This window comes from Rhinoderma darwinii, chromosome 3 (assembly GCF_050947455.1).
Source record: "Rhinoderma darwinii isolate aRhiDar2 chromosome 3, aRhiDar2.hap1, whole genome shotgun sequence".
Taxonomy (NCBI): Eukaryota; Metazoa; Chordata; class Amphibia; order Anura; family Rhinodermatidae; genus Rhinoderma; species Rhinoderma darwinii.
Genome location: NC_134689.1, coordinates 248,875,969 through 248,888,534, shown reverse-complemented (window position 1 = coordinate 248,888,534; position 12,566 = coordinate 248,875,969). Strand labels below are relative to the sequence as shown.

Below are 12,566 nucleotides of genomic sequence, written 5' to 3'. Positions count from 1 at the left end.
CCGTCTATGGCAGTGCGCCGCTCCAGTCAATGGGAATTTGTGACCCCCATTAGAGATCGGTGAGAGTGCCAGCAATTGGAGCCCCAGCGATCAAACACTTATCACCTATTCTACAATAAAATTTGGTTAGTGTGTGGAAACAAAGCCTGCGCCCAGATGACTACTAAGCAGCACTGCTGGACTTCAGATGATGGCATAGCTTGCGTTTTAGTGTGTGCATGCCCTCAACCAATCCTATTCACATTTAAAGGAATTGATTCAGCAGGATGGCCTGAGAGAATGTGCAGGTTGCCACCTGCAGATACCAAAGCCAGAAAATGCAGGAACAGTGAGATAAGAACCAGGCATGTGAGGCCGTTTTTCTGGGGTTCGGATAGTGGCCTTGTCCGCATAAAATAATAACGAGAACTTATAGGACACAGGGGTATAATAAATGGAGAAAGGCAGCATTTTTAATTGACATTATTAATTGACGCACACAAGTTTGAATGGGGAATCAAATGAAAAATGTCTGAGATGGGGATAAAGCTTTAGGTGTATTTGTTACCTCGAAAGTCCTTTCTTTCACTCTCTCCTAGAAGCTCGGATTTCTTCTCTTCATCATTTTCAAAAGTAGGCACAACTCCAGCCTGAGAAAGCAGGTTCTTCAGCTGGCTACAGAGCAGATCCAAAAGAGACTGCACCACTTTAGGGCTTAGCTTATCAGCATATGTCCTATGAAGAAAGAGCCATCTATGTGTAAGCTGGAATTCAGTACAGATGCACAATTTGCTCTTATTAGATTAACATTATGTGCAGACTTAAATCCTAATTGCCAATGAAAAAGAGATATGGGTCGGCACTGCTGCAAACAGTAGCACTCTGGGCGTTTTGGCAATTCACTGCCCAGGGAGAATACACACTGACTCGGCGTGCGTCAAGGGAGGTGCTGGCTCAGCAAGGAAAGTTCATCAATGTAACAAGGGATCAAAGAAGAAGTAGAGCTGCACCCAAATCTGACGTTTTCTATATGCTTTATTGCAGGCGACAGCCGTTACGCGTAGACACCCTTTCTCAAGCCTTCTTAAGCGTGTCATCGCGAAATAGCTGTTGCCTGGGAATGTCTCAGTCTCCATGTTTTACGAGCAATAAAGCATATAGAAAACGTCAGATTTGGGCGAGTACTGCTCTACTTCTTTTATCTCTTGTTAATATCATAACTGTAATGCACAATAGATCATAATAGTAAGTAGATATGGAAAGCACCACCTAAATAAGGAAAAAACTGACGTTTTGAGAATTGCGGTCTTCACAAACTATCACTGCTCCATATAGAAGACACATGGCGCCAATGTCTAATAAAATATAATTTCAGACTAAGCAGGAAAAACGCCCCTTGTAGACTACATTGTTTAAGGAAATACATTTCCCACATCTTTATCTTCAATTCAAACTTTGCACTCCTACTATTTTGGTGCTTTATTTAACAGAGATGTACGTTTAGCGGTAGACATGTGAAGTATATGCAAACTTCACACTCGGACATTTTTCGGAAGGACCATTTGTGGATAAGGGGTCGGCTAGGGTCAGCTTTTTAGTCCAACGCTTTTAAAATCCCTGTGTATCGAATTATTGCATGAATGTGCTCAGGACTGTAAACTATTAGGTATAACTATTATATTCTTCAGGTCGTCTGTTTTCAGAAAATATATAGGACTCACTTTTCAAGGTGTGTAATTCCTGTATTTTCTAAGTTGTTACTTTTATAACAATTAAAACCAGACTTGTTTGCTGATGTTGGTGATACATTCATGAAGACATAGGCATAAAAAGGCAAGTAGGAACCCCGCAAATCTTGAACTTTTTTTTTTTAGGTGTCGAGTGTCCCATTCTCTGCTTGGGTCAGAACTTTTATGCATTTTTTGGTTTTAAATTACTTCAGAGGAGCAGAACGGAAAACCGAAAGCGCCGGTTCCATTCCATTTGACTTTAATAGGTTCCGTGGGGATTCCGCTGGGGTTTTGGACGGATCTACGACTGAGGCCCCTAAAATGTCTGTTTTTTTTTTTTTAAACCAAATATAAATAGATGCAATGCCTAAAAAATATAATAAAGCATATTTTGGTTCTACATACTGAAATGTAAACAGGGAAACTACAATTTTAATGACTAATAAATTCCTTTTAAGCAAGTGGGTTGGTAATACTGTAGTGGATAGGTTTTATTGTAGTTAATAAAAAGTGCTAAATAAAGCATATTAAAACAAATGTAAAAAAAATAATAGCTTAGAAATACTCACCCTGTAGTAATTGCAAGGATTTGGAGCAGCCTAGTACTGGCTACTTTAAGGGCAGTGCTCAACTGAGACACTCCGGACTTGGGGAGAAGCTGGAGAGGTTGTCCAAGCATAGTCTCTGTGCCACAGAGTTGTGACAAAACACTAAGCAGCCCAGTGGAAATTGCAAGGGAAACATCCACTGGTTGATACCGCACACTAAGGGCAAAAACGGTCACCAACAGGAGGCGTTGTTGGGCTTCTGAAATAAGAAAGAACAGCCTATAAATATACGAACATTTTTACACAGACAAAAGTGAAACGATCCACAATTGCGTACTGAATACATTTAAAAGGGGATTGAAACAGAATGGTCAGTTATCACCTATCCTCTTTGTCTAATCACTAGGGGCACAACACCTGGGACCCCACCTTAGGGAAAAACAGCCGAGCATTGAACTCGGCTGTTTTTATCATTCCAATAGACTTTAGAGCGGCAGCACGCATGCTCAACCGCTGCTCCATTCAATGTCCTCCTCACTGCGGTCGTGCAACGAGAAGAAACGTAGGTTCGGGACCCCGTTATGGCGATCAGTGGGGCCCCCCAGCATTTAGACAATTATCACCGATCCTGTGGATAGGTAATAATTGTCCATTCTGTGAAGACAGAATGACTGCTGCCATGTTACTATAATATAGAATCACGCAAATAGTGCAGGTGTTTCTGGTTTCATGTAAATAAAGATTATTCATTGTATATAAAAAGTCTTGCAATTTGCTTTGAGTTTCAATTCCCTACCATTTCAAGATGTCTGATTGCCATCAGTGAATAGGAACAGGATACTGAAAACCCATAGGCCCAGTTCACACTGCGTTTTTTTGCACCAATTTTAACGTGGAAACCACGTTGGAATCCGCTTGCAGGGGAAAAAAAAAAGCGTCATGCCCTATCTTGGAGCGGTTTCCACCTCTGAACCTACATGGAGTTCAGTGGGAAGCATATTGGCAGGTCACTGTCCTCGTACATATTAAAGCTTACAGTCTCAGGCATAAAACTTCTATTTCAGGCTCTAAGCAGGGAAAGAACTAAAAAGGTATTTGCTAGAACAGGGGTCTCAAACACGTGGCCCGCATGTGGCCCCTTAGGCTGTCATCTACGGCCCGCGGTGCACTGAAGCTCCCTCGGAAGAGGAGAGAGCAGGCCGAAGGTTGAGCGCGCCGGTGCTCCTTCATGACGTCGAAGGAGCACAGTCCCTTTCCCGCACTGCTGGATCATTGATGATAGGTGAGCAATAGCCACAAAGACTCCAGTAGATAGTGCAACCCCCCCTGTAGAGAGCGCCCCACACACCCCACCCTGTTGACAGCGCTACACCCCCCATCACTGTAGTTAGCTCCATTGGGGCTCCCTCTAGGAGTGGGCAACGCTCTGGCTGGGGATTCCACTCCTAGAGGGAGCCCCAATGGAGCTATCGTACAGGGGGCGTGTGTGTGGCCCCACCTCTACCAGAGGGCACTGTGTGGCCCCACCTCTACCAGAGGGCACTGTGTGGCCCCACCTCTACCAGAGGGCACTGTGTGGCCCCACCTCTACCAGAGGGCACTGTGTGGCCCCACCTCTACCAGAGGGCACTGTGTGGCCCCACCTCTACCAGAGGGCACTGTGTGGCCCCACCTCTACCAGAGGGCACTGTGTGGCCCCACCTCTACCAGAGGGCACTGTGTGGCCCCACCTCTACCAGAGGGCACTGTGTGGCCCCACCTCTACCAGAGGGCACTGTGTGGCCCCACCTCTACCAGAGGGCACTGTGTGGCCCCACCTCTACCAGAGGGCACTGTGTGGCCCCACCTCTACCAGAGGGCACTGTGTGGCCCCACCTCTACCAGAGGGCACTGTGTGGCCCCACCTCTACCAGAGGGCACTGTGTGGCCCCACCTCTACCAGAGGGCACTGTGTGGCCCCACCTCTACCAGAGGGCACTGTGTGGCCCCACCTCTACCAGAGGGCACTGTGTGGCAACATCTACAGAGGGCACTGTGTGGCAACATCTACAGAGGGCACTGTGTGGCAACATCTACAGAGGGCACTGTGTGGCAACATCTACAGAGGGCACTGTGTGGCAACATCTACAGAGGGCACTGTGTGGCAACATCTACAGAGGGCACTGTGTGGCAACATCTACAGAGGGCACTGTGTGGCAACATCTACAGAGGGCACTGTGTGGCAACATCTACAGAGGGCACTGTGTGGCAACATCTACAGAGGGCACTGTGTGGCAACATCTACAGAGGGCACTGTGTGGCAACATCTACAGAGGGCACTGTGTGGCAACATCTACAGAGGGCACTGTGTGGCAACATCTACAGAGGGCGCTGTGTGGCAACATCTACAGAGGGAGCTGTGTGGCAACATCTACAGAGGGAACTGTGTGGAAACATCTACAGAGGGCGCTGTGTGGAAACATCTACAGAGGGCGCTGTGTGGCAACATCTACAGAGGGCGCTGTGTGGCAACATCTACAGAGGGCACTGTGTGGCAACATCTACAGAGGGCACTGTGTGGCAACATCTACAGAGGGCACTGTGTGGCAACATCTACAGAGGGCACTGTGTGGCAACATCTACAGAGGGCACTGTGTGGCAACATCTACAGAGGGCACTGTGTGGCAACATCTACAGAGGGCACTGTGTGGCAACATCTACAGAGGGCACTGTGTGGCAACATCTACAGAGGGCACTGTGTGGCAACATCTACAGAGGGCGCTGTGTGGCAACATCTACAGAGGGCGCTGTGTGGCAACATCTACAGAGGGCACTGTGTGGCAACATCTACAGAGGGCATTGTGTGGCAACATCTACAGAGGGCACTGTGTGGCAACATCTACAGAGGGCACTGTGTGGCAACATCTACAGAGGGCACTGTGTGGCAACATCTACAGAGGGCACTGTGTGGCAACATCTACAGAGGGCACTGTATGGCAACATCTACAGAGGGCACTGTGTGGCAACATCTACAGAGGGCACTGTGTGGCAACATCTACAGAGGGCACTGTGTGGCAACATCTACAGAGGGCACTGTGTGGCAACATCTACAGAGGGCACTGTGTGGCAACATCTACAGAGGGCACTGTGTGGCAACATCTACAGAGGGCACTGTGTGGCAACATCTACAGAGGGCACTGTGTGGCAACATCTACAGAGGGCACTGTGTGGCAATATCTACAGAGGGCTGGAAAAATGGATTGTTAAAATAAGCATGTGGAGTAAACTCGCAAATTTACGGTAAGTTTAAATCTAGCTATATTATTATAGTTATTTAGTATTGTTATAGTAATGTAGTATTATAATAATGTATTATAGTAATGTAGTATTATTGTTATAGTAATGTAGTATTATAATAATGTAGTATTATAATAATGTATTATAGTAATGTAGTGTTATAGTAGTTCAAATAACTAATTAATGAATAATAATTTTGTATTGTATCAAATTTGAAAATAATGCTGCCCGTCAACGTCAAATTTTTTCTATGCGCGGCCCATTTGCCTGGCCGAGTTTGAGACCCCTGATCTAGATCATACAAAACCCCATCCATGGTCCACAAGATTTACCCATGTACGCCTGATACCTGTTGGCATTCCACTGGTAATAGGGGCACTCATTTCCATATATGATGGGAATGCCCAAAAATTCAAACTGTGGAGAAGGGTGTTCTCTCTATACAAAACCGTCCCCTGACCAAGACCTCTTGCCTTCCAGATGCGTTACTCTCCCTAATCCTGGGCCCCATTATTTTAGGTGGGAAAATAATTTATATATGTTAATGTAGGTTATAGTGATGGCTCGGGCACAGGAGCTGTGTCTGCTCCTTTACTTGCGGTTGCCAGTTGTATTATACAGCCAACATCTCGCCCTAGTTATCTCCAATCCCAAATGTTTAACCCCTGATATACCACGTCAATGCTGACCCCGACAAATAAGTGGTTGGACAGAGGGAGAGGTCTTCAAACAGCCCATAGCCCAACCCCCTCCCCTCAAGCTTTGGGGGCCAGGGACCTAACAATTTTAAAACTTTGAATAAATGGATATAAAGATTTAAGGAGTGGGATTAAAACATGGAAGGCCATCAGGGTGTAGGGTTTTTTAAAGCGGTTTAAGGTCTCTTTTTTTTCTAATAATGTGTAAATAAAGGCATTGGTATGCGTTTCTAAATAGGGCATATTCACAAGGGCACTGACAGAGCTTACCCACGTGATGTTTGTTTGTCTGCAGAGCCCGGTCTAGAGTGGCAGAAAGCTGCTGATAGATTTTGTGCACAGCTTTCTGGATCTCAATCTGTATGCTCCTTTTTGAAGCCCGTATTCCATCCTGAAGAAAAATAAAATATTATATAAAATGTTATACATAAACACATATTCATACCTTATATTTTTCAGTCTTTAATATTTTTTGGTGTAAATACGATCGATTTTGTCTTATGTTATTGAGGTCATAAATGGGAGAAAGCTGCAAGAGAAAATTACTGTGGTTTTCAAAGCACAAAAGTTTGCAGAGATAACACACTAGAATGTATATATAAGAGAAAAAATAAATAAAATAAAATGCCACCTACAGTCATGCCATTAAAGGGGTTTTCCACCTTCTGACAACTGATGACCTATCCACTGGATAGGTCATCAGTATATCATCGTTGCGGGTCAGACACCCGGACTCTGCACTGTTAACCCTAAGCCGCTGCGGTGGCCTTCGGGCACAGGATGTTATGGCACATAATGCTATGTATGGAGCCCGGAAGCAGTTGGCCCCGTACATAGCATAGCGGCCGTGCTGCGGAACTGTAGGTCTGCTCCTATTCACTTGAATAGGAGCTGAGCTGCAGTACTCCAGCTTGGCCGCTATTCCGTGGCCAGAGCCGACTGCTTCCGGCATGCATGTACGATGCACGGCGGCACCGGACCAGCTGATCTGTGTCTGTCAGGGCTCCTTTTGCATGAATTACTGCATCAAAGTGGCGTGGCATGGAGGCGATCAGCCTGTGGCACTGCTGAGGTGTTATGGAAGCCCAGAGTGCTTGGATAGCGGCCTTCAGCTCGTCTGCATTGTTGGGTCTGGTGTCTCTTAGAAAAAAATGCTGGAAATAGATCACTCTGTGTGTAATGAATGGATAGAATTTTTTACTCTTTCAATTACTGAAATAAATTAACTTTTTGATGATATTCTAATTCATTGAGAAGGACTAGTATGATCTGTATATTACTCATTCCCAAATTCTTCCAACTATGACAAGTCAATTGCCGTAAACTGGAGAACTTGGAGAAGACACTGAATTCAGCCACATGGTGTGAGTTGACTTTTGTTCATCTAGACTTTGGTTTAGAGTGGTATGGTCTGCCATGTATTTTACATTTGTAAATACAATTACATTTGACATGAGCCACAAACCCTTATTTGCATGTTTTATTTTTCTTCTTGTACTAGTCTTTAATTTTTATTGCTTACTGACCGGATATAAAAATATCACTAATACAATAACTATCCAAAAATAACTCCACCTCCTCCCTCAAATCCCCTCCCAAAACATGCACCCCAAAGAACACATTTGCTTTAGCAGGAGTTAAATAACCCCTTCCCTCACCAGATTACGTTTTTCATCAATTTTCCCAATTTAGCCTAAATTGTCCTGCCATTCCTTTTTCCCTACACCAAGCTTCCCCAAATGAAATCATTTGTTTAGTCAATCCCACCCAGCCCTGCATATTTGGCACCTGATTTGACATACAATGTTGTGTTATTAGCTTTCTAGCAAGGAATAGGAGTTTCATCACACTTCTATTGTTATTTGGTTATAGAACATATCAAGCTACAGTTGTCGAGAATGCTGGTTTTTGGGTTGGCCAGGATTTTTTTAAAATTTTTTTTATGGTCCTGGACCTCTTGCCAATATGAAATTGAACCCTGGAGCACAACCAAAACATGTGCTATCACCATTTACAGACACACAATTAGTGGTATCTCCAATTCACATTTTTGTAATCATACTGGTAACTAGTATCATCTATTATAAATCAGTGGATTAGAAAGCATTGTATTATATTACTTTAGTGCCATCTTCTATTGTGTTATTGAAATAAAATAAATCCTTACGCCATTGTTCCCACACTGACAATTTTTTTATGTAAACCTTTGAAAGTGATTTTTTTTTTAAATAAAAAAGTCAGTCAGTGTGATTGGTGCAACTTTATAATTAGTTTTTATTAATAATTATTTTTACTTTTTTAGATACAGCTGCTTTGTATTCTCTATACAGAGAAGCTGTATCTTTTGAAGACCTGAATCAGTCAGTCCCGCGGACCTGACAGGTTCAGTATCAGCGGGTCCTGTGTGTCTCTTACACGTAGGACCCGCTTTCACTGAACCAGTCAGTCCCGCGGACCTGACAGAAACAGGATTTAGCGAACTATACAGCTGCTCTATATAGAGAATACAAAGCAGCTGTATCTCAAAAAGTAAAAATGATTCTTAATAAAAACTAAATAATAAAGTTGCACCAATCACACTGATTGACCTTTTTAAGAATAAATAAAATCCCTTTAAAAAAAAGTTTACATAGCCTATAAGGCTACGGACACCTTTGCACTGAATTTTCTTATATTGTTCATATGCTTCCTAGATGCAAAATTAACCCCTTAAGGACACACATTTTTTGGGCCTAGACACAGCAATTTCCTCGTTTTTGTTTTATAGTACCGGTCTTTATAGTTGTGGCGATGCAAATCATATGTACTGTTGTTCAAATATTTTCATATTTTCCATAATTAAGTATTTTGGGGAAAAAGGGTTTTGTTTCTTTTTTTGAATTTAGATTTTTTTTTCTGAACATTTTATTTTTGTTACTTCCCTAGTACACTGAAATACTTAGAATGCTTGTCCGTATAAAACGAACAGCCATCCTATTAGGCCCATGCCATGGAAATTGGTCTCGCAGCAGAACCGATGAGGTGACAGAGGGTGCCCCCTCTCCCTGTCTAAACACTTAGAAGCCGCAGTCGCTATTGATCAAAGCATCTGAGGGAATAAATGGCCATGATCGAAGCTTCTGTGTTCATACCATCCCTGCACTGTACATTTACAGTGCTTGGCGCTAACTACATAGCAACGGCACCGTAAACGTACAGAAGATTTTGTCGAGGGGCTAAGCATCTTTCTAAATAGTCTTCATTGAAAAATCTGACTTTAATAACTCTCCTCTCCAGCTCCCTGATCAAAACCTTCTCTCCTTTACTATCACATATTCTCTGCCACCCAAAAACATTCCTATGTATCAGACATACAGAAATCTACATGAAATTACCACTCAGCAACTCATAGACAGCCCACAGTCCACATTGTCCCCTATCTCTTCCCTCTCCTGTTCCAATTTGGCCACCAAACATTACAATAACACTCTCAAAAATGCTTTGGATGAAGCACCCCCCCTACGCTCCGAACTACCAGGCAAAGCTGTCCACAACCTTGGCACACGCATCAATCCCGCTTTCTTCAGTGGTGCTCGAGATGTGCCGAACGTCTGTGGAGAAAATCGCACTTGTCAGAAGACTTTCTCCATTACAAATTTATGCTGAGAACTTCCAACTCTGCCCTCACCGAGTCAAACAAGTCTATTTCACCTCTCTCATCTCCACACTATCAATAATCCAAAACGCCTCTATGATACTTTTCATTCTCTCCTTAGTCCTAAAGTGCAGACACCAATCACAGATCTCAGTGTTGAAGAGCTGGCCATATACTTTAAAGAGGCTCTGTCACCAGATTTTCAAACCCCTATCTCCTATTGCAGCAGATCGGCGCTGCAATGTAGATAACAGTAAAGTTTTTTTTTTTCAAAAACGAGCATTTTTGGCCAAGTTATGCCCATTTTTATATTTATGCAAATGAGCCTTTCTTAAGTACAACTGGGTGTGTTTAAAGTTAAGTACAACTGGGCGTGTATTGTGTGTGTAACATCTGGGCGTTTTTACTTGTTTTACTAGCTGGGCGTTGTGAATGGAAGTGTATGATGCTGACGAATCAGCATCATCCACTTCTCTTCGTTAACACCCAGCTTCTGGCAGTGCACAGACACACAGCGTGTTCTCGAGAGATCACGCTGTGACGTCACTTCCTGCCCCAGGTCCTGCATCGTGTCGGACGAGCGAGGACACATTGGCAACAGGCGACAGAGGCTACAGTTGATTCTGCAGCAGCATCGGCGTTTGCAGGTAAGTCGATGTAGCCTCTGTCGCCTGGTGCCGATGTGTCCTCGCTCGTCCGACACGATGCAGGACCTGGGGCAGGAAGTGACGTCACAGCGTGATCTCTCGATAACACGCTGTGTGTCTGCACTGCCAGAAGCTGGGTGGTAACGAAGAGAAGTGGATGATGCTGATTCGTCAGCATCATACACTTCCATTCACAACGCCCAGCTAGTAAAACAAGTAAAAACCGCCAGATGTTACACACATAATACACGCCCACTTGGACATAACATTAAACACGCCCAGTTGTACTTATTTGCATAAATCTAAAAATGCTCATAACTTGGCCAAAAATGCTTGTTTTTGAAAAAAAAAAAAACGTTACTGTAATCTACATTGCAGCGCCGATCTGCTGCAATACGAGATAGGGGTTTGAAAATCTGGTGACAGAGCCTCTTTAAAGTTAAAATTGACAACATCCGGCATGATTTTATCTCCCAGTCCCCTAGCAGCATTGATGCCCTTCCCTCCCGCACTCCCCCCTTCTTCACTTTCAGCATTTGACCCAATAACAGAAGCAGTGTCTAGGCTGCTTTCTACTACCTGTCCTAGTGACCCTATCCCCTCACACCTCCTCCAGTCCCTCTCCCCAGCTGTCACTAGTCACCTGACTAAAAAGTATAACCTCTGGTATCTTTCCCTCCTCTTTTAAACATGCCGTTAAAAACCCATTACTGAAAAAAAACAACTCTTGACCCATCCAGCGCTGCCAACTACCGAGCGGTCTCTAATCTCCCCTTCATCTCCAAACTCCTGGAACGCTTGGTCTACTCTCTCCTTATCCGCTATCTCTCTGCAAACTCCATTCTAGACCCCTTACAATCTGGTTTCCGCACTCTACACTCCACAGAAACTGCCCTTACTAAAGTTTCAAACAATCTGTTGGCGGCTAAAACTAACGGCAAATACTCTCTGATTCTCCTGGATCTCTCTGCAGCCTTTGGCACTGTAGACCACAAACTCCTACTTAACATTATTCACTCTATTGGCCTTAAAGACACGGCTCTCTCTTGGTTTTCTTCCTCTCTCTCTGACCGCTGGTTCAGTGTGTTAATTGCTGGTTCTACATCTTTTCTTCTCCTCTTCCTGTTGGGGTCCCTCAGGGATCAGTCCTAGGTCCGCTTCTCTTTTCTCTCTATACAGCCCCTATTGGACAAACCATCAGCTGTCTCTAACATCATGTCCTTTCTGTCTGAAACTGAATCTTTATAAAACGGAGCTCCTTGTGTTCCCACCATCTACTAACCTACCTGAAACTGATGTATCCATCTTAGTTTGTTGCACTACGATAACTCCCAGGCAGCACGCCAGCTCTCTTGGTGTTATTTTTTACTCAGATCTTTCCTTTACTTCACACAATCAATCACTTACACGCTCCTGTCACTTTCACCTCAAAAACAACTCCAGCATCCGCCCTTTTCTTACTGTGGAAACAGCCAAAACTCTCATTGTCCCTCTGATTCACTCTCGTCTTGACTACTGTAACTCATTACTAATCTGTCTTCCATTCACTAAACTCTCCCCTCTCTAATCTATCCTCAATGCAGCAGCCAGGCTCATCTTTCTGACCAACCGCTACACCAATGCCTCTACCCTCTGCCAGTCACTGCACTGTTTGCCCATCCCCTTCAGAATTAAATTCAAACTTATTACTCTCATCCACAAAGCTCTCCACAGTGCTGCACCTCCTTACGTCTCCTCGTCTGCCAACGACCTTAGATTAAAATCCTCCATAATCTGAACCTCCCTCTCCAGTCCAAGATTTTTCTCGTGCTGCACCAGTTCTCTGGAATGCGCTACCCCAGACAATCAGATTAATTCCCAACATTCACAGTTTTAAACGTGCCCTGAAAACACATCTTTTTAGACAGGCCTATAACATTCCCTAATCGGACTCCTTTCCCTGGCCTCCTTTTTACAATAGTCATGAGAACTTCACCCCCTCATTCAGCAGTATCCCCCACACTCCTTGCACCCTAATACACTTCATGTCTGTCATACACAGATACTGGCTGGTG

At 44.2% G+C, this 12,566-nt stretch overlaps 1 protein-coding gene across 8 annotated transcripts in view; it reads right to left on the bottom strand.

Moving 5' to 3' along the window:
- The window catches only part of HERC1 (HECT and RLD domain containing E3 ubiquitin protein ligase family member 1), a 180,052-nt gene that overhangs the window by 75,586 nt on the left and 91,900 nt on the right, over positions 1 to 12,566 (bottom strand). For all 8 annotated transcript variants that reach the window (XM_075857663.1, XM_075857666.1, XM_075857668.1 and 5 more), the window contains 3 exons: positions 6,502 to 6,622; positions 2,279 to 2,516; positions 548 to 714 (listed from right to left, as the gene is read on the bottom strand). In XM_075857663.1, coding sequence (XP_075713778.1) covers positions 548 to 714; positions 2,279 to 2,516; positions 6,502 to 6,622 — 526 coding nt within the window. The remainder of the gene's footprint in view (positions 1 to 547; positions 715 to 2,278; positions 2,517 to 6,501; positions 6,623 to 12,566) is intronic.